This window comes from Melanerpes formicivorus, unplaced genomic scaffold, assembly GCF_026170545.1.
Source record: "Melanerpes formicivorus ecotype bairdi unplaced genomic scaffold, bMelFor1.0.p_v2 SCAF_2, whole genome shotgun sequence".
Lineage (NCBI taxonomy): Eukaryota > Metazoa > Chordata > Aves > Piciformes > Picidae > Melanerpes > Melanerpes formicivorus.
Genome location: NW_027142354.1, coordinates 45,674,691 through 45,700,242, shown reverse-complemented (window position 1 = coordinate 45,700,242; position 25,552 = coordinate 45,674,691). Strand labels below are relative to the sequence as shown.

General features: G+C 38.3%; 1 protein-coding gene across 2 annotated transcripts in view; it reads left to right on the top strand.

The window, feature by feature from the left end:
• SLIT3 (slit guidance ligand 3) overlaps nt 1–25,552 on the top strand; it is a 517,496-nt gene that overhangs the window by 46,281 nt on the left and 445,663 nt on the right. For both annotated transcript variants that reach the window (XM_068158541.1, XM_068158532.1), the window contains one exon: nt 9,157–9,228. In XM_068158541.1, the coding sequence (XP_068014642.1) occupies nt 9,157–9,228 (72 nt within the window). The remainder of the gene's footprint in view (nt 1–9,156; nt 9,229–25,552) is intronic.

Sequence of the window (25,552 nt, the reverse complement as noted above, 5' to 3'; positions counted from 1 at the left end):
ATGTAACTGCTTCTCCCGTAAAGTAACTCTTAGAAACTACTTCAACTACATCATGCTCCCTGAGGCTGTTCTCCAAGGACAATGCCATAGAGCTCTTAATAACAAAGGAGAAAAAGCTAGCTTGTTTATTGCCAAAAATGAGACCCAGATGTTTTGAGTGTGAAATAAAATAAATGACAGAACTGAGAAGTGAACCCGAAGTTACTTGGACAATTTCTGGATATTAAAGGCTGGAGTACCAGGACAGCTCCCTTAAAGCGACCTCTTTCAAAAATGTGAAAGCACTGTAATTTTGGGTTTCTGTCTGAGAAAAGTTATATCCTAGCTAGCAATCAAACTTGAAAGCTGCTGAACTTGTGTGGAAAGGAAGGGAGTTGTACTTATTTCATGACAAACGTGCAGCACTTTGATTTGGTAGTAAAGCTGTTGATGCTCAGTAGAAAAGCAGACACAGTATTTGAAGGCCACTGGTTGTTAAACACATTCTTGGGGCTACGACTAGATAACTGCTATATTCAGAGAGACAAGAATGAAGCTGATAACTTGATACACAGGCTATGATACAAGCTAAATTTCTGGGTGGAATGTGCTCAGTAATATACAAGAACAGTATCAATAGATGTAATACTACAAGAAATTCCATCTGGAAAGCAGTGAGGGTTTGTAGAATAACTTCTTGTGCTGCTTGTATGAAGTGTGGTTTACTGATATGGTATTCAGAACTTTCAAACCAAGACACTAGCATAATCAGAAACTAAATTGCCTTGGAAAATGGCATTGTTTCTCAAGTTAGAATAAATACTACTTGCATCACCTTCTTGTCGGGCTTTTGTATTGATTGTGTACTCCGTGGGAAGGAGGTGAGTGCCTCAAGAGCTTTGGAGAGAACATTGAAGATATTTATATAGTTAGTGAGCATCCCATTACTGTAACTTTGCAGTAAAAAGGGGGTTGGGTTTTCCTTGATTTGCTGATTGCTCAGAGTAAGTGTTCTGCAGTTTCCAGAACAAAGCACAAAACTGAAAGTACTGCCTCTCAAATACTGGTTATGCTTGTGTTTGCTGCTATAATCTTTAATGCTGCTGCTCTCAGAACCACAGTAAGCATGTATTTGCACACCTGAGGTGTAAAGAAATGACAGGCCACTATAAAAATACTTTCAATCTACCTGTGCTGTATTGCAGCTTATAAAAAAAAAAAAAATCCCTCACTAAGAAATACTGATGCTGAAAAGAAGAATTATTCTGAGTGCATTAAACTTTTTTTCTCAATGTCTAAATTAATTGTATAAGAAATGCATAACTATTTTAAATTAAAAGGTTCATTTACCTGTTTGTTTGACTTCTGAACCCTGAAATTCTTTTGAACTTTCTGAAGCCTTCTTAAGGTGAATGCCTCAAGAAGGAAAGGATATTCTTCATCTAAGGGGAATCTGTTTAAGAGGATTACACTGCATGATTAGAAATTGCATTCGCCTTCATAATTTGCAGTAGCAAAGAATCTGTTTCAAGTTCTTGAAAAAAAACCAAAATAAAACAAAAACAAAAAACAGAAGAAGGTGGGGGGGGGGGAAGGCTGCAAGCTGAGCAAGTTGAAGGCTTTAGTATTTGTGGCTGATGTGGCAAATGAGAAAAATAGTTATTTTACCATAGTGCAAGTAATCTCCTATTTTGGAAAGGGGGAAGACCTGGGAAGTTGCTGACTTCTTGCAATATTATAGTTGTGTTTCCATATGCATCTTACTCTTGTCCATCTATACTGATCATGCTGTTGATGTAGATAAGATTTAGCTCCCATTTGCTTTTCTTGAGTGGAACTCTGAGACAGCAATACACAAGCTGAATGTGACCCTCTCAATTCTTTAAACATGAGGGATGCAGCTGAAGTCAGTACCCCAAAGTAAGTTTCCCCTCCAGGAAAACATGACCTCTGACTTGAAAACAACTCAAATTTTTTCCTATAAAAGCTGAGGGTTTTCACTCATCCATAAAATATCCAGAAGCTGAGAAAAGCCATAAACCAAAACTACAAGAAGGTGAAAATAACTTTTATTCAAGTACAGATCTTTTCCTTCATCAGATTCTTAGAGTGGTCCTGATAACCGTCATCAGTATCCCTCTAAGCATTGTCTCTTTCCAAGCTCCAGTGTTATTTCTTACTCTGCTTTTTCAATAGCCAAGGGAATCTTAATAGTTAACTTTCTCTCCTATCCCTGCTTCAGACAGAGGAAGAAATATTATTAGCCTGGTTGGAGCCAGGAAGGTAGGAATTTCACAGTTAATAACTTCTCCATTGTTTGTTTAAGGGCCCTTGGTACTTAGTGATTGACATTGAGGTTCTTTCCTTCTTTTGCTTTGCCTTCATGATATAGGAACCCCCAAATGTACAGCAGGCTGGGGGAAGAAGGAGGAAAAACTGGCACTTATTATGTATATGAGTAAATTTTTTTTTGGGAGGTGAGAGGGAGTGTTTGTCCTTTGTTGAGACTGTGTATTTGACGCTGTACGTGGTTGCTCTAAATAAAACAAACTGGAGGCCAGTGCTGCATGTATCTTCCTTGTGGCTTTGTAAAGGGCACAAATTCTAGAAATCTGTATTTTAGACCATTTAAATCATAAAGTAGGAAAAAGTAGTTTGTAACACAATAAAACTGTGAGGTACAGGTATTTATGTATATATGAGAGCAGACAGAAGTCAGCATCTACTATAACTAGGAGTAGCAGGAGTTTGCTTGGAGGTATGTGAGGCTGCCAGAGTTGGAGCACAAGGGCTTTAGCTGGAATCATGGAGATATATACATAGGTATATAGATATGCATACATATGTCAATCTCTTGATTGCAACTGTAATTAGAAATCTTTTACTTTCTTGATCTTCAAATATTCTCTTTAAGCCTTACATGGTGAACACTATGTGCAGCAGGCAAATTTCGCCATCTAAAGAGGCTTTGCAGGAGTACTTTGAATAGAGGCTTAAAATCTACATTTGTATTGTTTAGTATGACATAAAATTTCTAGTATTGAGGGAAGAGAATATTAAAAAAAAGGTACTAAAGGGCAGAAGATAACAGCCATACTAGCTCAGACCTGAAGTAGGAGTAAGGCTGTATTATGTCTCCAGTTGAAACTCTGTAAGGAAGAGCCAATGAAGAAAAAAGGAAAAAATATAAATTATATTGTTGCAGAGATTCCTTGAATCATTAACTCAGTCTTTGTAATTAATATTATTTAATACTTTTTTCTTAATTGCTTGTCTTACATGCCAACAAACTGGCAGCTAATGATGTACAGTCAGTTACTACACAATGTAACTCATCTTGTGTGGGAAGATTAAATCCATTTGTTTTTTGATGCTACTAACAACAAGGTTTGATACTTCCAAGTTTGTTTTCTTGTATTACAAAAGATGCAAACAATTGTTTTTTAGCATCTTCCCTTGCTTGATAGCTGTACAGAGCTGTAGTGAGTTCTCCATCATGTTTTCGGTGAGGGGAGTCTCTAGCTACTAAGCTGTTATAGTATCGAAGCTGCTCTTCAACTCTGATCATCCTTGCCATCTCTTTCTGAACTTCATAGGATTCTTTTTGAGGTGGAAATTCCAAAAGTTTTCAGTCTTCACTGTGTAGATAGACCATGGATTTATACAAAGGAATAATGATATTACTCCCCTAATAATTTGGAACATGTGCTTTGTGAATTATTGCAGAGGAGTGAGTTGGTGTTTTCATGGGACTGCTTCCTGAGACTGCTCTTGTGTTCATGAACTTAAAAAAAATCTGTTTCCTTGCATACCTGTCGAATTTTCCCTGCAGTGAATTATTTGTCATTTTACTGTTTGGGAACTAAATACTGTTTGGTTGTTTTTTTTCTGGAGTTTATCATCAGCCTTCATAACACCAATGATTAGTGTCATCCCCTACACCTCCACATTTTCAGATCACTCATCAGCATGCTGAACGGTTTGAGCCCTCTTAGATGCCCTTTTTTTGTCTCCAACAGTGACTTTCTTATTCAGTGACATTGTGCTAGTGTGGTGGTCTTTCATGGATGCCTTGGAGATGATGTGTGGACTCCTGGATGACCGTTTCTCACATTGAGGACTATTGAGTGCAGTCAACTTGGTGGTTGATCAGTTTTTATGGGTCACTTATGGGCACTTGAGAAGCAGACTAACAAAACTGAATGTGTGAAGTTCTATTTCCCATGCATAGTAGTGGTTAAAGTGATCTGGGAGGTGCAGGGAGCTGTAGTGTATGGAAATTGTTGACTGTACAGTCAGCATGTGTCTAATCAGACTTAATAATTTTGACTCAGTGCAGGTTTTTCCAGAGCTGATATGACTCCTGGAGAGCCTCTCTGCACAGTTCTTCAGCTTCCAGGAAGTTTTATTAGTCTGGACTCCATGCTGTGCACAACCAGAGTTTCTCCCTATCCAGCACTGGAGCTCATCTGTTCTGTGGCATTAGATGGTTATGTATCATTCTGCCCAGTGATCCAAATTCCTGGAATACTTTGCAGGTCTTATTAGCTGTAAAACATCCAGTTCAAAATACTTGGGAGACTCAACAGCTGCACTCTCATCTAGCAGTCCCAGGTCAGATAACCTGGACCAGATCTTGTCTGGCTCTACACCCCAGATTCCTTATTTGTTCCTCTGGATGTACCTCAGTGTTGATATGGTAGTCGTTAATGCTGTGTGTGCACATGTGCTGATTGCGTGGTGGATGTGCTTCTAACATAAGAGGACAGATCAGAGTTTTAAGTTGAAGTGTGCTGAGTCCCACATGGAGTTCCCAGTTTGAAGACTGCAAAGGATTTGGTGTGACAAAATTTCACTGATTTTTTTTAAAGTAAATTCTGTTTTCTTTTTCTTTAATATAATCTGCAATGCTGTTCTGACTTAGAGAACTGACACCGTTCCTTTGTGATATTGCTAGCTGTAGTTGCAAAAATAGCTTGGCTTTGAAATCCAATTTCAAAATATCTATGATTCTGTGGAACCAGGATTGTTCAGTCTGGAGAAGAGGAGGCTGAGGGGAGACTCCACTGCTTTTGAAACTAACCAAAAGGTGTTTTTAGTGAGCTGTGGGTTGGTCTCTTCTCCCTAGTATCAAGTGATGCAACAGGAGGAAATGGCCTCAGGTTGATCTAGGGGAAGTTTAGATTGGATATTAGGGAAAAAAATACCTGCAAGAGTGGTCAAGCATTGGAACAGGCTGCCTGGGGAGATGGTGGAGTCACCATCCCTGGAGGTGTTCAAGAAATGTGTGAGCATAGCACTTCAGGAAACTGTCTTTTCCAACCAAAATGATTCCATGATTCTGTGATCCTGTCTTTGTCTTGCATCCATTTTAAGTCACCAATTTAAAACCAGGAATATGTGTGTGTGTTAATACAGTGCAGTCACAAGACCAAAGTCTACAAAGTTATTTTATGAGATTTTGGCTCATTTTGTCTATGAACTTTTTGCAGTTGATTTTTGTTTTATTGGAATAGTATGTGGCTGCACCCTTCCCGAGGCATTTGCTATAAAAGCAGAAATCATGGTGTAATTTGAATTAAACACCTGGCAGGATTAAGATTTAGGCAGTAACATCATGGTAAAAGGGTCTCATAGGGAAGAGGCTTAGGCGAGCACAGGGAATTTTTACACTGCTTTTTGGGTCTTCCTGTGTGTAGGTGCTGCTGCACAAGGGATTCATTAAGGTGTGCTTAGCTTGTGCATTGCCATTCCCTGTAGGAATAGTCACACTAGAGCTTGCCCTGCCCTGTGCTGGCATTTCTAATGTTTGCTTCACCTTGCACTTGAAGTTTCCTTATTTGTCCTAGAGCTTACTGATAGATGAGGATAAAGTGATGTTCCAGTCAAATGGTGTGTTAGGATCTATTCCACTACATTTCATTTGTGTTTGGCACTTCTCTGTCAAACTAGAGGAAACAGTGCTTATAAATGACCATTCAGAATGCTTGCTTTTCTCATTAAATATTTTTTTAAACACTTCGATGTCTCTTTTATAGGATTTAAAAACATCCTGCCGTGTACTTTGTTACTTCTGGTTTGAGAACATTCCTAATAGCCTTTCTCCAAAGCCCAGGAAGAGAAATAAGTATAAGTGGGATTTTTTTCCTAGGCTATTGATGGTTTTCTGGCACATAATAAATATTAGCATGTTAAATGTATCCTGCATCAACTATGTCTGCATTTATATGAGGTGATCTAGTCTTATATTTAGGTGAGGTTTGCAGTAGGAGTAATTTAAATACTGTAGGTGATGTTCAAGAGAAACAAACCCCTGTTCATTCCTTGACTTCCCCTGAGAATCAAACTATGAATAAAATTACTTTTTGGCAGAAATTCCAACTTGAAGTAAATCTTCTGAAGTGATGGAAGGGGTGTTTGGGGAGTCCTGTAGCTTGAACCAAGACAAGTCGTGGACTCTTCCTATGTTAGTTGTTACCTCAGATTTGCTTAGTTAACCAATTACTGAAGTAGTTTTGCCTTCCTAGCTGCAAGCTGGTTGTAACAGAATTACTGTGTGCTTAGCAGTGTTTTGAGGACAGCATCACATGCATTACAGCATAGGACTGCTAACCTCTGTTGATGGGTTATTTTGAAAATGAAGCTTCCCATGAGTGAAGGCAGAGGAAGAATGCCATTAAGTTATTGATCTTGATAGATGGATTTGTCTTGCTAATGCTGCAGTTTGGAAACACTGACACTTCATTTATAGCAGTACAACATTACAAGTATTAAGTTCAGACCAATATGAAATGTTTAGTGCTGGTGGCCAGTATGTCAATATGTGAGCTTTTCAAAAGCATTCATGTCTGCACTTATTTCATATGATGTTTGAAAGAAAATCAGTACTAAGGTAATGTTGGGATGAAACCTTAGAATGCATAGGACAATTGAAAAGGCCAGCTGAGAATTTAGTCCTTTATCTGTCACTGGTAGGGCACTCTTGGCCCATAATCCAAAATACTTCTGGAAGAATTTGGTAATAGATTAGGGGAAACTATACATTTTAGCTCATTTTTTTTTCCTCTTTTTTTCTTTCCTCTTCTCCTAAAGTTCTTTCTGTCACGGCAAATTGTAAATGTTCAACTGTCCAGGTTGCAAAGTTCCTAACCGTGAAAACACATTTTTTGATTAAAAAAAAATGTGTATTACAAAAATGTTGCTGCAAAAAATATTTCTTGGATGTTCATTGCTGTGGAACCTCCTCTTCATCTGATTTTTCTTAGTTTCTGTGGCTCAAAGCAATAAGCATAAATTTGGAATTTGTGAATTCTTTGCAAGTAGAGATAAGAATATTCTTTAAATGTGTTCATTGGACCTTCCTTTGAGAGAGCTTGCATGACTTTGGATTGACAAGTGGATATTTGCATGAATGTCACGAGAGCTAAAAGGTCAGTTAGACACAGTAACAAACTTTTAGACAGCTTTGTGGTATACATGCAATTCACTGGCAGGGCTTTTCATTCTGATCAGTAAGTTTGATGTGTTTAGTGTTTCCCCAGAACTAGTGGTAGTCTTGATGAATGAGGATAGAACTGAGGAGTGCTAAGCTGTGTATTATTGTAAGTTGTTTTTTATTGTAATTATTTGTCATCCTGCTAAGTAGATCATTCTTCTAGAATGTAAACCATGCTTAACTGAAAGCATAGATTTGATGAAGGTTAAGTAGCACATAACTGTCATCCTAAAAAACAAGATTAAGTCTACTCAGGTGTCCAAGTGTGAGATTCATGTCGGCTTGAAATCTTCTGATGTCCTTTCCCAAATGGAGACTAGTGCTCAGTATCTTTAATGTGCTTGATTAATGTTTAATTTACCAGACTGTTTGTTTATCTCAGAAATGTCATTTGGGAGCTGGTAAAAATACTGTGAAATAACCAATGTTTGTATCTGCTGAAGTTAACACCTGACACAGGTAATGCTTAGGCTCTGCAAGCAAGCTTGCAAAAACAGCCTTTGATCTGTTCTAGGTGTCAGAAAGGGATGTTAATATTCCTCTCTCCTCCATCACCTCTTTATTCTGCAAGACATATTCATATGGTATCCATATGAAATGCCACATCAGTTTGATCTTTGAGGAAAGCCTTCCAATTCCAAAAAGTTTTGGAGTTCTTATGGTGAAATTACTCAGCATGCAAGAGAACTGGCAACTAGATACTGGATGTGAGGTGTCAGTAGGTTTCTGGAAGTTCCAAGTATCTTCTAAGGTCAAAACTTTAACAAAAAGATGTTAGCAATGTTAATGTCTAAGGTAGATTGGGAACAAGGGAGGCATAAATACAGGTTTATATTTGAACTTAAAAGAGAAGTCAGCTTCCTATGTAGAATCGTGGAGCTGGATGTAATCAGTTTAGGTCAGCAACTGATTGTTCTTGTTATCAGTTAGACAACAGAAGGAGGATTGCATATGAATGGAATTGCTTTTAGGTTTTGCAGGGCTGTCATGAATTTTATGAAGGTGAGGAAGCTTGTGCTTTTTATACCTTCTAGGCTGGAGTCACAACACTTGCTTTCTTAAATGTCCTCTAGAATGTTTTTGGAAGACTATGACTCTTTCAGATTCTATTCAAATCATCATAGAGTTGTCTGGTTACCTGTATGTTCATATGTTCTACAACACTGTTCTTAGTTTCAAAGTGAGCTTTTAAGAAAATTCAGTAAGGAAAAGAAAACCTATTTTGTGTGTAACCTGTAGAATTAATAGCTGATCTGGAAATAATCTCAGTTGATCAAGTTACTTAATTTACTGCACCTACGTTTTTAGAAGGAAGGGAAAAATCCAGATACCTCCCAGTAAGTATTCCTTAGAGCAGTAAAGCTGACCATGGAGCCATATGATTCACTGTTAGTGGGCATCCAGAGGGAAATTTAAAAAATATATTTGCTTATTTATCCGTATTAAAACATTCAAAGTTTCTGGTGGCTGTCACTGGACTCCCAGCCTCAAGGATGTAGGCAGGTGGTCTACAGATGGCATGATCTGTTTTGCTGGTGTACGAATAATGTACAGAATGCATTCTGTGTTGAGCTTATAGCGTAAGGTTTAATACAACAGAAATTTCATGTGTTTAAGTATAATAGAATAAGCTTCTGAAACAGGAAATGATTAATTATTTTTCTTCTAATTGTATTGCTTAGGCGTCTGAACAAGAACAAATTGCAAGTTCTCCCAGAGCTGCTGTTTCAGAACACGCAGAAGTTAACTAGATTGTAAGTATGTTCTGATTTATGTTTCTGTTCTACATTCCTTATTATGCAAATCTGCAAGTTTGTGTTTTGACTGTGGTGAGACGTTTAATTTTGGTGCTATTAGAACTGCTAGATAGTGAAGGTTCTTAAGATGACGTGTTTGCGTGCGCATGGTTGTAATTCAGTGGAGAATAAATACCAGTGGGAAGTGAAACCACAACTTTTTTTTTGTTCCTTATATATTCTGCATGAGGACTTCAAGGTGAATTATTTTCTGTTCTTAATGTTGAATCATAAAAAGCTTGAAAAGAGGCAACTATACACATCCGGTATAGTCTAGATATCCACAAGGAGAGACTGTATGCTGTTGTTTAGAAATTAGCATGCTGACAATATAGGTTGTTAGAACTGTTTTATCTCTTTGGTGAAATCAAGGCATTGCCAGGCAGACAAGCAAAGTTATGGCTGCTGCCTTGTCACTCAGGAAGATGGGGAGATATGGATAAATTAAGTCTTCTTCACTTCCTTGAAATATAAAACCCATGTTTATAAGATGCTTGACCAGTTTGAACAGCAAGAGAAGACTGCTATTGAGCTTGATGTTATTTTTTTGGGGGGAGGAAGAGGGTGGTGTTAGCACAATGACTGGATGATTTATAAATTGTATTAAAACCAAAGTCAATGGAAATAAAATGGATGAGCAGGTGCCTGCACAGTTACTATCAAGAGAAGGATCATATGCCTTTTTAAAGGAGTAGTATAAAGCTGTTTGCAATCACTTTTGAGACCCTGTGAAAGTTCAACTCATTATCCAGATTGGGGTGGGGTTTTTTTTGTTTGGTTGGTTTTCTAAGATGTATTAAGTGGTTAAAGCTGGAGGGATTTATACTTGAGGTTCTTTCTGGAAACTGGATTTGTGAAACTGTAAAGTTACTACAGGATGGCTGTGGCATTGCTGCATAAACCAATGATAATTGTTTTAATAAATCTATATGCAACCAAACCAACTATTTAGGCAGTGCAGTAAATTTTTTTTTTTCTATGGAAGTCCAAAACACATGGTGATGGTGAAGATGCATTTTGGAATCGGGTGGCTATTCTTGTGCAGCAAGTGATGTTGGTACAGTTTTGGAGAATTTGTGTAATGATCCTTGTTGTCCCAACTTGCTAATGGAAAAATATATAATAAGGTGAAGGGCATTGTTCTGGAGATTAAAATTATAAATGTAAGTGGAAATAATTACAAGCTATAGCTATATTTTAATCTTAAAATCTGCTTGAGGAATCTTTGTTGGACTTGGTTTTGAAAATTTTGCTATAGCTTTTGAATGGATTTTCTAGGACTGAGTGAATTAGTTTTATTTCCTAATGTTCTTTGCCTTTATTTTAAATTGTGTACCTTGAAACTCCTCTGGAGTGTGAAGTGTGAGGCAGTACTCATTCGTAGATCTCCGGTAGATGCCAGTTCTGTGTATTTCACAGAAGAGCTGCTTCAGGTAGGTTGGTTGCCTAAGGAAATGGTGATGCTTTCAATATGAAAAAACATTACAGAGATTACGTGTTTCTGTTAACACGGAATCCAGTTTAACATGTTGAAACTTCCTCTGTCAGTGGTGCATTGTACGTGGATATCATTAGGCTGCAAGGAACATGCTGGTAATTATTGGTTTTGAGGGAAAGTTTTGTGTGTTGATAACTTCTGTTCCTGTGTCATCAGGAACCCTGTACAAAGAAACTAAGTGAAGGTAATTGAGGCTTTTCAGTACCAGAGTGTGTATTTTTTAGTAGATTGTGTAATCATGACACATTATAGTCCTTAACAGCAAAGTAATAATTTGGCTTTTAGAATGTAAAGACTGTAATAAAATTGCATAGAGGAGAATGATTAATAGAAATGCTGTGTTTTGGAATGTCTCCCAACAGATGCTGGTGAAACATTTATTTTGATTCTCTGACATTCATTCAGTCTTGCTCACCGTTTAATAGTACTTTAGTTTGATCACTTAGCACTCTTAGTAGAAACTTCATTTTTCTTTTCAAGATAGAGGTGTAATACAAATACAGTGTGTATTTTAAGTAAATAAATGTTAGCTAAGTGAACAGTTTTGGTTCTGAATGGAGTTTGGTCACAATTTTTTTTTCTGGTTTTTGGTGCTTCAAGGAAAGACAAAAGAATGTGTTTAAGATGGTTACTTTCTCTATTTTTGTGTATTACTGTCTGCGTTCTACTCATAGTAGATTTCAGATTTGTTCCTTCTCACTTCTGTTGTGACTTGTCTTAAATCTGGCAGTGCCAATCTGCTTTGTTCACCATTGGCTTTCTGGGGAAAATGCTTCAGTCCAGAGGCATGGTGCTTGCATTCCTTTCCTGCAGCTGGTCTGACCCAGCCTTTCAAGAGGAAAGCAAAGCTGAGAAAGTGAAGAGGAGGAATTAAAGTAGTGAAGCAAAAATTGATAAAAGGGACTTGATACATGGGTGATATAGATTCTCGAATTTGCAAGGAGTGAATTAAAATGAACATTAAAAAGTGTAGCTTATGCTGATCTTGATTTCAGTTGTCCATAATATAGATGTGTTATTTCTTCTGCCTTATTTCCCAGCTGTTGATGGTGGGTTACTAGGATATTAGACACTTGATTTTTAGCAATTGAAGCTTACTCCAGCTGAAATCATGACAATATTTAGGAATTAAATATTACTATGAAGTATACCCAAAATGTAAGATGTTGCTTTGTTGAAAAGGAAGAGCTCACAGACTTGTCCACATAGTCAGTACAGATCAACAGTGACTTAAAGCTGCTCTCTGGCAGGCAGGCAGTGAACTCCAACAGCTTCAACTTTGATAATAAAGATCCAAACTCAAGCTTTAAAAAAAGGTGAAAATACATACACATATGGTGGTTTAGGTTTTACAACTTAATAATAGTGTGAAAATTTGGCACATTTACTAACATTAATTGAATTTAATTGAGCTAGAGCGACTGACCAGGGAAGACTTGTTGATGTTTCAGGTATAGTTAAAGGTTGTGAAACAAGCATGAAGCCTTTTCCCAGTGTTCTGTCAGCTGGGCTGAAATCTGCCTGTGAGCTTATTGGAGGAGCAAACTTTTTGGTGTAGTTCAGTATGAAGAGAGTCTCTTTGGTCTTGTTAACTGCTGGAAATGAAAAGGTAGAACGTTAAGTTTTCCTGTCAATGATGTGCTTGAAAAGATAGAAAGGCAACTTGTTTGGTGATGTTTGGGGATTCTCCTGTATTATGTGTATGCTGTTTGCATAGTTTGGGACAGCAGCATGGCTGCCCATGATGGTTTCCTTGTTTGTCACTGTGGTATACTTAATGTCAGGGCACTGTACATTTTAACTGAAATGCAATCTTTCTGATAACTAATGAAATAGAAGCTGGGAAGCATGCTAAATTAAAGCTACTTCCTCAATCAGTCTCTTAAACTCTTGGTACCTTTGCTGGTTTTTCTCCAAACCTCTCCCTAAATGTTCAAGTACAGGATGTCCTTGCACCTTTTACAGTGCTACTTAGGCTTCATTGTCACATCTGGTTGATATTAGAAGCAGGAATATTTAGAGAGGGGAATAAACATTAGGTGGAATGTCAAATGTCCCACAAAATGATTTTTTTTTCTCGTAAGGCTTTGAGCCTTTTCTTCTAGAAAGAGTGGCTTTGAGACTCGTTAATTTTGTTTGCTTCAGTTTATCTGAGAGTTTTAAGTTGGATGCTGAGTGAACCCTTCATTGGATTCTGTAGTGGAAATGTTTGCCATTGCTCCGCTGCCCTGATTTCTTAGACTTTAAAGCTTCTCAAATGTTTTACCTGGGATAAATAATTATCTAATGATTTAGACTGCAAGTACTTTTAATGAGCAATCTGAATCAAGAAAAAGGCACTTTTAATCAAGGAAGATATGCTTTAATATTGTTTCAGGTATTATTGACCACTATCTAGCTATAGATAAAAAGGTATTTTTAATACAAGTGATGAAATGCACAGAAAAAGTATAGAAAACTAAAGCATGGAATTTAACAGCTATAAACCCAGGTTTGGATTCCAAGGTAATTGTTGTCTACTGTCCAAAACAACATGTGTAACTTGTCAGCAAACTTTGTAAACACAGTTTTGAGCATGATGAGTTTCCTTTGTGTGCAAAGCTGGTATATAAAATGATCATAGTGCATTTGCTTTTTACTAAAGGCAAAGTATGCCAGTGGTCCATGAGGTGCTTAGCTTTACAAACAGAACAAGGAGGAAACAACCCCCACCCTGATCCAAACATCCCAACATATAAAAATACATTTGTTTTGGTGTTGAAACTTCTATACCTAAAGCTAGGTGCTAAGTAGTCAGTGTAAAGTGGCATTGCTATGTGTGGATGAAAAAAACCCCAAAACTCTTAGAAGTGCCTTAAACTCCGATCTTGCAGCAGCAATTAATACCTCCAGTGAATTTATAGCCATGAAACATTTGTTGGGTCTATTCACATTTAATGGACTGTCTTAGTTGTCATTTGACAAAACAAACCAGGCTCTGGAAACTTAAAGATACTGAAATCTGATGCCAAAAGTGTCAGATCAGTGGAAGTATCCATTAGACTCTGAAATTAACTACTTTACTTTTTAGGGTAGTATCAGAAGCTGTTATTCAGATTAAAGCTGAACACTGTAGTGTGAGAGCAGAACCCTGGGCTCCTGAACTCTGAGACAAAACCACTTCATGGCTACGCATAAGACTGTTTAAATCTCTATACTTTGTAGTTATTTTATTGTATTAATCTAATAATTTCCAAAAGACATTAAAGTAGAAAGCTCAATAGAATGGAGAGATTACAGACAATTATTTTGTTCTAATAAAGTGAGGTAGCTTCTGAGTATCAGGACTAGCCCTTGCATAACATGTTGTGTGTTTTTAACAAGGTGTAAGTATTTGTAGCAAAGGGAGATTTATCCAGCTTTATCGACTAATGGGGCTGCTTCATTTCTTATTTAGTGGAATATTCTGGAAGTTGATTTTGACAGATTGGTGGTAATGGTGTGTCTTGACAAGGGGCAAAATTTGATTCTGATAGAATAACAAAATGGCTCAGTTTGGAAAGTATCACTGGAAATCCTCTTGTCCAGCGAACACCTGGAGCAGGCTGGTGCTGATGTCCTGATGCCTTTCAAATATCGCTAAGAAGAATGGGCCCACAGCCACCCTGGGCAACTTGTGTCAGCAGTCGGTCAACTTCAAGTGAAAAACCATTTCTGTATGTTTAGGCAGACACAGGAACCTGTTTTGTTGCATGTGTGCAATATGTTGTGTGAAATAACTAATGTGGAGTGAAGCAATTTTTGACCAAGAAAGGCATTTTGCAATAAATCAATCATGGGTGAAGTTTGAATGCTGGTACTTGATTTCTTAGCTTGAGGTCATGCAACTTCAGTCTTGAAAATGTATCATTTTTATAACGAGTTTTACAGTTTCCTATTATTTCTTATTTGTAAATTAAGTATTCCAGGTAAAATTAGCAACATAGATCAAGGCAATTCTTCTCCTTTACTCTGCTCTTGTGAGATCCCACAGTTCTAGTGTCCTTATCATAAGGACACAGAGTTCTTGGAGCATGTCCAGAAGATGGCCACAAAGATGATCCAAGGGCTGGAATACTTCTGTTATGACGATAGGCTGAGGGAGCCAGGATTGTTCAGCCTAGAGAAGAGAATACTTTGGGGAGATCTTAGAGCTGCCTTCCAATACCTGAAGGGATCCTACGAGAAGGTTGGAGAGAGACTTTCCTTAAGGATGTCTAGCAAAAGGACAAGAGACTCTGGAGCAGGTTGCCCAGGGAGGTTGTGGATGCTTTCTTGGTGGGGGTGGTGAAGGCTAGGTTGGATGAGGCCTTGAGCAGCTGAGTCTAGTTGAGAGGTGTCCCTGCCCATGGCAGGGAGATTGGAGTAGATGATCTCTAAGGTCCCTTCCAGACTAAGCTGTTCTATAATGATAGTGGCTATTGGTAATTGTGTTTTGCTCTTTGAAGTGCTACTGTAGACATTAATTGGGTAACGGTTCACTCAAATTGAGAAAGGAAAATGTATCAGTTCAGTGTTCAAAGATGGAATAGGAAAGAAAAGAATCAAATGAAGAAAAGGAACTAGTTAGCTAAGATGGTGTGAGGAGTCTCATGCTCAACCTGCATTATCATACTGTTCATTTAGGACAATGGTTGTCAGGAATGGTCTGGCATCTGCCTCCATGTAGAACTGCAGCTTTGGGAAAGATGAAAGACTATCTGATTATCTATTAATTTAATTGTAAAATGTTTTCTTCCTGAAATGGGAAAAATCTGTACCTCCCATTTTTATCTAGAATTTGTTTAAAGCAGTGCTATGATCCTCATCTGCTTTTTATAACTACAGCTATGCGCTCTATTAAATCATCTAAGTTTTCTAGTTGCGTATGGAATAAATTCACGTTAAGGGCTAGTAAGGTATGTGTATCACTGTAGAAAAGTAAGATGAGGAAATGTAAGTAGGACATTCATAGCAGAACCAGTAAAAATTAAGTATTTGACCCCTGATATTATTAGTTTTTTGAAGGTATATTAGAACTAAGGAAGTGCCCATCTGTAAACACACAGAGAACATACCCAATCATTCTGAAGACTTCAGGCTAAATTTTATTGGCTTTTATTGGGTTTTATGGCTTCATTGCTCACTTCTTCCCCACCCCCCCCCCTCCCCCCTACTCCTCAAGCTAGGTGTTAAAGCCACATTAAAACTGCCTAGAAATAATGGTTTATACTGTAATTCATAAACTTTGAAGTTGTCAGTGAGGAATGTGTATTATTACCTACATGTGCATTCTTAAAAGCAATTTTAATGAGAAATTTATTAGACACTGAAAACCTATGTAATCTGTTCAATAGTTTATTATGTTGGCTTTTAGTTTTGTTTTTACATGTTGCTGTTTGCCATCTCTCTTCTTGATTTGTCCACTTCCTTAGGATTATAGTGTTTGTGCAGTGTCTGTATTTGATTTTGTGTGAGTAGTTTCAGTAGATAATTCCTAGTGTTGGAACTATGCAGGTACTCAAGATAGGTTCTCCCTCTCTACTCTGCCCTAGTGAAACCTCATCTGGAATATTGCATCCAGTTTTGGGCTTTCCAGTTCAAGAGGGACAGGAATCTACTTGAGAGAGTCCAACAGAGGGCTATGAGGATGATTAAGGGACTGGAACACTGCCTTACGAGGAAAGGCTGAGAGACCTGGGGCTTTTTAGTCTGGAGAAGAGAAGAATGAGAGGGGATTTAATAAATGTTTATAAATATCTGAGGGCTGGTTGTCAAGAGGGAGGGGACAGGCTCTGCTCAGTTGTGCCCTGTGATATGACAAGGGGCAATGGATAAAAACTACAACATAGGAAGTTCCACCTCAACATGAGGAGGCATTCCTTTACTGTAAGGGTCATGCTGCACTGGAACAGGCTCCCTAGAGAGGTTGTGGAGTCTCATTCTCTGGGGACTTTCAAGACCTGTCTGGATGTGCTCCTGTGTGACCTGCACTAGATTATATGGTTATGTAGTCCTGCTCTGGCAGGGAAGTTGGACTCGATCTCCTGAGGTCCCTTCCAAACTATAACATCCTGTGATCCTGCTTTTGTTATGAAGCTGACATTGTTACACATAATTACAAAGGTGTCCTTCCAAACTGAGTGTGCAGTGTTGTGTCATTCTACTGCACATTGTGCTTGCAGTCAGGAGTTGGCCCTGGGAAGTCTGTCCTGGTTTGCATTTGACAGGCATAGTGTGTATGGGATTGTACCAATGTCTGCTTTCCTTTGTGTGGCTTTAAAGCTGAGATGTTTGTTGTAGCTGGGAGGTTGTTTCATGTGTGTATGATTTGCCAAGTATTTGCTGCTGAAAGCCATACTAGAACTGTCACTTGTAAACCCGCCTATCCAGCCTGATTTTAGTGAACCCACAATATCAAATCCTGACTCCTGACCAAATTCACTCTTTTATCTCATGGATGTCATCAAAAGCTGTGTTTGAAAAGCAAACAGTTCATAAATTTTCTGCGTATCCGATTTATTTTTCTGTTTGCTCTCTTTCTAGAGAGAAAGATCTCACAGATAGCTGACTTGGAGTTCCATTATCATTTCCCATTAAAGCAGGATCCTGACAATTCAGTTGTTTCATGAGTGTGAATTATGGTGTTGCCATGACAAAATGGCATGGGCTCCTAGCAGTGTGTTTTTGTGGTTTTATCCACATCCAATAATTGTAGTTTTACTGTGTATAGATCACAGCAGGTCTTTTTAGGAGACAGTAAATAATTACAGTAAGTGTTTGCTGGTCTCTAGGGTGGCTGAGAAAGATGTGCATTAGGGCAGAGGCTGGTGCTGCAGATAGCTGGATGACATTTACACCGTTTATCAAGCTGAAGTCATTTTATGTCTTTTCTGTCTCTGACTGTAAATAATACATATGTAGCTTATTGGGGTTTTAAATACAAATACCCTGGTTTTAGTTGCAGAGTCTAAGGATTTATTTTTTCTTTCTGTTGAAGTTAATGCAGAACATATATTTTATTCAGATTAAAAAAAAATATATTTTTTTTTTTGTTACCAAGAGAGTAGAAAACAAATGAAGACTTATCAAAGAGACAGAAGGCTTCCTCCTCAGTGCTACTTTTTCTACTGTGTGAAACTGGTTATTTAAAATTATACTGTGCAGATGTCTTGTTTCCCCTTGCAAGGGAAATAGGCACAATTAGAGGAGAAAGGGCACTCTTTCCCAAAATTACTTCTGAGTTTTAGTGGTGTCTTTCTTTTAACATGACATCTATTGCCAACTTCTGTGATCAGGTCATCTTATTACTAAGACATTTAGGATAGTTTGTGGCAAAGGATTTTAGATTTCCAGAAGAAATACCGCAGATAAGCAGAAGTCTTTAATGGACAGAAGCTGTTTTGCTCCATGAGCTGGGTAACTGCTGCCTTTCATTTCTGTTCTTTTTTCCTATGCCATTAGAAAGACAACATACTCTTTTGGTTGGAATTCAGCTCAAGAAAGCAGGAGGCTCACAATTTGTGAGATTAATTTGCCACTAAATTGTTTCGTAGCCTTAACATTGTTGCGGAGCATCAGCTTTCCCAAATGTAGCTCTTTTAAAAAGGCCCTTTCAAACAAATTCAAGTTTAAAATCGCTTGTCTTGGAGATAGATTAATAATTATTATACTATTACTGTCTGCTCAAAACAATCTTAAGCTGGAAAATGCTTAGTTTATTTTACTCACACCAGTAGCAGACTTGTAAACAGAAGTCTGACTCAGGAATTTACCCCAGCAGGGCTGATGAGAACAGTTTCTGATGCTTCTTAGAATTCTTCTTATCCTTTCTAACAGGCTTTAGCTTTTGTGTTTAAAGTGACAAGTTAAAGGGGGGGGGGGGGAGGGAAATCACAGTGACTCAAGTTCTTTTTATGATGGCTTTCACATGACTAAGAGCTATTACTGAGTTCTCAAATACAGTAATTGTGGGTGGGCATTATTGACTTACTGTTTTCCTACACTTTTCTTCAGAACTTTGGTCTTTTATTTCTGTTAGCACCAATTTCAGTGTTGTAGCTATGTACTTGCAATGTTGTAGTCTGGTTCCTCCAGTTTGATTTGTGGTGATGGCATCACTGGGGAGGCATTGTGGCTGGTGGCTTCTGCAGAGTGGACATGGCTATGGGAGTCAGGAGCTGCTTGTGTTAAATTCAGCAGAGGATTGGCTTTAATAGCTGTCAGAGGATGGTTAGGTTTTATCTACACATACTTTAGTACTGTAGGTATTTTGACCTAGTGGTTTATAGGCAGTTTCTTTTTTGGAAATGAAATAACTCCGTTAGTCTGATTGTGCTCTGAGCTGGTCAGTCAGATATACTGCAATTGCTTTGTTAACATGGCTTTTTGGCCTTGCTGCTACAACCACCCTGCAAATGTCAGCACTTTGTAGTCTGCTTGAACAGAATTTGTTGTTATATGGATATTGCTTTTCTTGTTGAAAACCTTACTTCTAATTGGTTATTTCATACATGAAAATTTTTGGCCCTTTCAACTGTACGTTGAAAGGAGCTGAAAAGTGTTTTGCCAAGTATTTGGTGTAGTACATGTTCCAGAGCTGCTGGAGTCTTGGCCACGGTTTGACTGAGCAGTAGCAAGTCCACTTGTAAATTTTCATTACTGCAACCTAGGAGGAAATGCAGAATAAACTTTTTTTTTCCTAAATTCTTGATGTATAGGAGATTAGAATAGGATTGTTTGACATTATTTTCACACTTACAGCCACTTCTTTAGACAAGGTGAATGTAGGAACAGAATGAACTGCTGACCTGGAGCACAGACATCTCATCTGTTTAACAGGAAAAATATAATGATGATAATGTAAATATTTCCATTGCTTTCCATAATAGGCTGTTATCCTGAGGTTGAAGATTAGTTTACATTCATTGTAAAAAGCCTTTCAGCTACTTTGGAAATACATGGCAAATAATGACAATTTTTTTGGGGGTGTGAGTGGATAAAAGTAGGAGACATGATTATTGTTCTAGGGATACTAATGAGGGTTAAATTGTAGTTGCTGCGTATGAAGTCTTACTTTTGATCAGTGACTGCAAAAACAAACAAAACAAAAACACCATTTCCCAGCCTGGGTTTCTGGCATCTAGGTCTGCTGCTTGCTCTTCTGTAGCAGCAGAGCTGACTTTACCTGCGGAGATTTATGGTGTATTTGGAGTGCCCCATAAGTTAAGGTTACTGGGGGTAAAACGAAGCAAGACCAACCCCTTCCCTCTTTTAATCCTCATTTGATTTTCTTCTTGGGGTCTGTAATGTGTACAACTGGAAGCTTAAGTTTGGATTTCTGGAACTTTTCAATATGTTTCACAGGGGTAATAGGGCATGCCTGTTTAAAGTAGTTGAGACACTTAAAGGTCACCAAAATGAATCCTGCTATGACTTTTAAATGCACAGCATTTGCTTTTGAAATACAGTTGTAAATGATCCAGGATTTCATTATGATTCAAATCTCCTTCAGTTGAGAGAAACCTTGGGATTGTAGCCTGAGGCATATGTGTGCCTGTCAAAAGGGTCACCCTGGAACTGAGCCAGGAGGTATTTGATCTAGAGTATGATGCAGTTTCATGTCCCAAGTGCAGTCTACATTGTAAAACTTACAAGAGCAGAAACTATTTATGAAACAATATTAAAATAATTCATGTAAGTCATTAAATGTTATGCTGCTACAAGAATAGATTGACAAGGGCGGTTTATCATCATCTCACTCTTATGACTAAGACAAGGATGTTGTACAAGGTGTGCCTTTGAGCTGCTTTTATTTCGTAAATCGGTGTAACATACTGAAAACAAAGGCTTAAAGTGCCTTGTATTATAAAAAGTCCATGAGCTGAGTTTTAATATGTTTCTCTTACATAATACTTTGAAACTTAGTAAGATTATTCCAATATAGAGCAATTGCTGAATATTGCACTGCTGAAGTTTGGTATTTTCTGCAATGAAAATGCAGTTTCTACTGAGAAAATTTAACAAAGCATATTTGAAATCAAGTGCTTGTCTTTTGCTTTGCTCTGTTACACTCCCTGATGGGCTGTTGCTAGAAACATACCTATGAAAGGTTTTCTTCAGGAAACAGCTGATAGGGATTTACTTCATTCCTACTGATATATGAAGGAATGTCAGGTTTCATGTTTTGAGCAGTTTATATGCAAAGTACAGCGTCAAATGCTTAGTGAACTGTGAGTGGAAAAATGTTGAAAACTAAGGCATCCAATAGGAAACCAAATGTTGCATTGATACAGTTATGTTATTGTAAGAGAATAATATTATATACTAGCACACCATCATGTGAACAAATCAGCCTATTGCATTACTTTGATACTCATCGCTGGGTCAGTCCTGCCTCCAGGTCTTTTCTGTCCCATTGAAGAAGATTGCCGAATACACTGGAATGTTACCAGTCTCGGAGCTCTTCAGCTCACTAGGTTTTTCTGCAACTGGTGTATGCACACAGTAAATTTGAAAGCATTTGAATGAGATTTTTGCTTTTTCTCTTGAGTCACTTGTTTTCATACCATTCTAGTCTACTTTATCCCAATAACTGCTGATTTAACCCCACCCTTCACATTCTACTATTGGGAGCAGAGCTGATGAGATATTGTGCAAAGTTTTATTAGTACATGAGCTTTTTCTCCATGAGTGGCAGCTGTCCCAGTGTCTGATATTGATGTTAGTTGATCTGGGTCCTTGTTGGTCAGTCGGAGGTACTTCACTTAAACAACTTCCTTTTTTACTCCAGAGGCTTCATATTTTTTCTGCTCTGTTAAGCACCTACAAGTCTGCCAATGGCTGCACTTGAAAAACCAGTTTCAGGATTTCTTGCAATAAGATTTGCTGCAATAAACCAAGTATATCTAACATCATTTTACTGGGTTTATTAAGAGTGGCACATCCGCACCTGAGCTAGTGTATTGCCCCAGAAGGCAATGACTCACCTAAAGGAATTATTATCTAGTGAAACCCCATAGTTCTTTCCTGGTGTTAGTTGTGTGACTGGGAATTGCATGTGTGTGGTACAGTGTTTCCATTTCTACTAGTCCTTCCCATAATGAGAACAGAATCAGACTAACATTGCTCAGGTAGACTGTTTAGTTTTGACTTTCAAGACAAAGTTTGTCAAGTATTTTGATAAAGTGAATTTTATGTGCATCAGTAATTACAGGCTCCAGAGGGACTGTAGCCATAATGGTATTTTTTTCTTCCTGACACAACAGGAAACAAATTTCCCATAAGCCTGGGGAACGCAGCATGCCACTTGCCCCAGCTGGTGGTGAACTTCAAAGACAAAAAATGGTTCTTTTTAGTGGCCTCAAAATTTTCACTATTTTAATCTTTGAAACTGGTATTTCATTTGCTTGAAGGGGATTATTTTTCTTCACTGCTTGTTACTTTTTCCCAAATGGCATTGCTAGTTTTTTAAAATGAGGACCACCTCACTCCTACAGCTGCAGCTTATTCCAGCTCTGATTTAATGAGGTAAACCAATTTCATTGTGTTTAAATAAGTGCACAAGCAAGGGACCAATCACTGGATTGTCTGGTTTGTGGATAGCAGAGGCTTACAACAGGCCTTGTGTCAGACATCAAGCTTTGCAAAAATATGAGCTAGGTTATTTCAGTCTTTGTGCTTGAAGTTTGTAAACTGTGCATGTAAATTTTATAGGAAGTGTAAATCATAAACCCTTAAAAATAGAGGATTTGTTACCAGTCTGGTTCTTCATCTCTTAATTCACTTCATAATCCTTCCTTTCAAAGTATTGAAATTGAAAGAGAGAGAGGATTTCTCTCTTCCTGTAAAGCACATTGAGCATATCAAGATGTATAGAACAGTTAGGACTTGCGACTCTAGCATGGCTCTGTAGCCTTTTCTTGTTTAGTTCTCTTGTTGAGTTGAGGATTTCTGTAGCATTTTGATGGTGTGGATACAGCAGTGTTTGCGTGTCACTTTGGAAGGAAGAATACCAAAGTCAGTTGTTCTTTAGGCATTCAGCCTTGAATCTGCCTTAGGTGAGGTGACCTGAGGGGATAACACAGCAAAAATCTGTGGAGAAGCGATTTTTATCTATGGAAATTTCAGTTAGTAATTATGAAACAAGCCTTTTGAGTTTGCAGGGAGTACTCAAATAGTGAGGGATGCTAGGGATGCTAAAGGTACTGGTGACTGCTCTGACAGTTTCTGCTGAGTTCAATAGCCAGTGACAATATATCTGTATCACTTCAAACTGCCTTTTCTTGAACTATGCAGCACTTGGATATACTTGACTGAATTTCCCCCTCCCCCAGCAAAACTGGCTTCATCTGTACAGGCTGTTGGGATTAGTTGTAGAAACAGAGGTAGTGTCTTGCCTTGAGTCAGCAGTCACTGGGTTGTTTAGGGCTTTTTTCCCCCAATAAGGTGCTTTATTTTGAAGGATTTAATATGTAGTATTATGCTGGCAAGCTCATTTGTTTCTTTCTCTTGTAGAGAAAGGAATTTTTCTGGTTTTCTTCCTGTCATTTGTGAGAGAATGGTGCATATTAACCTCATTTCACTTTGAAACTGGCTGTGCTTTAACTGGGAAATTAAATCATATGACCTTCAAAGGTCTCAACCTGAAATATTACGTGGTTAAATACCTTATTTACAGTATTTAGTATTAGGATTTGGAAGCTTTCAGCAGTTCAAGGTTCAGTGGTGGGGGTTTTTTGTTGTCCTTCCCCCCCCCTATCCCTACCTTCTATAGTGAATCAAAGATTAAGTGTAGCAGACAGGCACAGGATCTTCCAGCACCCACAAAAATCCTAAGAGGTGCATGATTGCAGTCATCACCAGAATCTTGCAGGAATGTGAGATGAGGGTTCTCAACTACCACAAAATTTGAAAGCCAACCACAGCCAGAACTGATAAACTGATGAAGAAATTAAGTTTTAGTTGTCTCTTACCCTAAATTGTGCTGTTCAGATCTGTCTGTAATGTTGTCTTTGGTATCCTTTTCAGAGGTATTAGGTGCCTCGGTGTTTTATCTTACAATATCTTACTGTGGGAGGAAGTTATTTGCTATATCCCTTTCCTGAACATGACCCAGTTCTGATGTGCTTAAAATCATCTTATAAAAATGGAATGACTTACACAGCAGGCTGTGTTAGGATTCTTTTATAAATAGAATAGAATAAACCAGGTTGGAAGAGACCTTCAAGATCATTGCGTCCAACCCACCTAAACAACTAAACCATGGCACCAAGCACCCCATCAAGTCTCCTCTTGAAGACCCCCAATGATGGTGACTCCACCACCTCCCCGGGCAGCCCATTCCAATGGGCAATCACTCTCTCTCTCTAGAACTTCATCCTAACATCCAGCCTAAACCTCCTCTGACGCAGCCTGAGACTGTGTCCTCTTGTTCTGGTACTGGCTGCCTGGGAGAAGAGACCAATATCCGCCTGTCTACAGCCTCCCTTAAGGTAGTTGTAGAGAGCAATAAGGTCACCCCTGAGTCTCCTCTTCTCCAGGCTAAGCAACCCCAGCTCCCTCAACCTCTCCTCACAGGGCTTGTGTTCCAAACCCCTCACCAACTTTGTTGCCCTTCTCTGGACTCGTTCCAGCAAGTCAACATTCTTTCTAAACTGAGGGGCCCAGAACTGGACACAGTACTCGAGGTGTGGCCTAACACAGGCACAGAGGTGCTTCCTAATTTCTCCTGGGGGGAAGGAAAAAAAAAAAAAAAAAAAAAAAAAAAAAAAGGACTATAGAATAGGGGACTCATCATGTCCTCAGAGTTTTCCTTCCTGAGAACTTTTTTCAGAATGATCCTATCATGAAGGGTTGAAGTACTCATGTGGGGGCAGATAGTTCCAGAGTTTTTCCTGGATTTTTTTTTTTCCTGCCTCGTACAGCAGGAAGAATCTTGATGTCTCCAGAATGATGTTTGGGATTGGTACTGTTCATACAAATTGCAGCATCTTGTAAGATGGCAGCTGCAGCTGGCTCCCAGCCCGTTCCTGGCTGCAGTCTGGATGCTCATGGCTATATCAGTAATGTGAGTGTGCAGCTTGTTCCAGAACACACACTGTTGCCATGATTTCCAGGTCTGCTCTGTGGCTTTTTTCTGTCTGTATGGAGTGGTCAGATTTGAAAGAAAGGCAAATTGGTCTCAACCCTGCAATGTCTGTGAATATAGCTTTTGAATTTAAATGATATTAACTTAGTTTCAGGTTGCAACTACAGAGAGGGGATTGTTCGCTTTCTGATCTTAATCTGATGATCTTGATTTAATTTTCAAATTTATTTCCAAACAGCCTCTAAGGTAATGTTGCCACAATGTCAGCAGTCTATTTCAATTACATAAAAATCCCAACTATTTTAAAAAGATGGTAGAAAAGGAGATATTATCTTAATGTCCACTGGGTTATGTTGAATTTCAGGAAAGTTTTAAGCTGCTATAGAACTATGCCAGTGTCACAAGTGGAATGAGTAAGTGAAGGGAAAGATGGGCAAATTGAAATAGGCCCAAACAACATATAAAATGAGATGAGGAGGTGGTAGAGCTGGATACTCTGCAGGTAGATCCTGCAGAGATTGATTAACTTTGAGTCAGTAATCTCTCAAGTCATGTGTGCTGATTTTTAAAATATAAAGTGTATTCCTTGGTGTTTTGGAGTGAAAGATCTTCTTTCCACTGTGCATGTTTTGAAACTTGGGGTAAAGCTCCACTTAAGGAAAACAAAATGCTATTTCTTTCATGATTAGCAATTCATC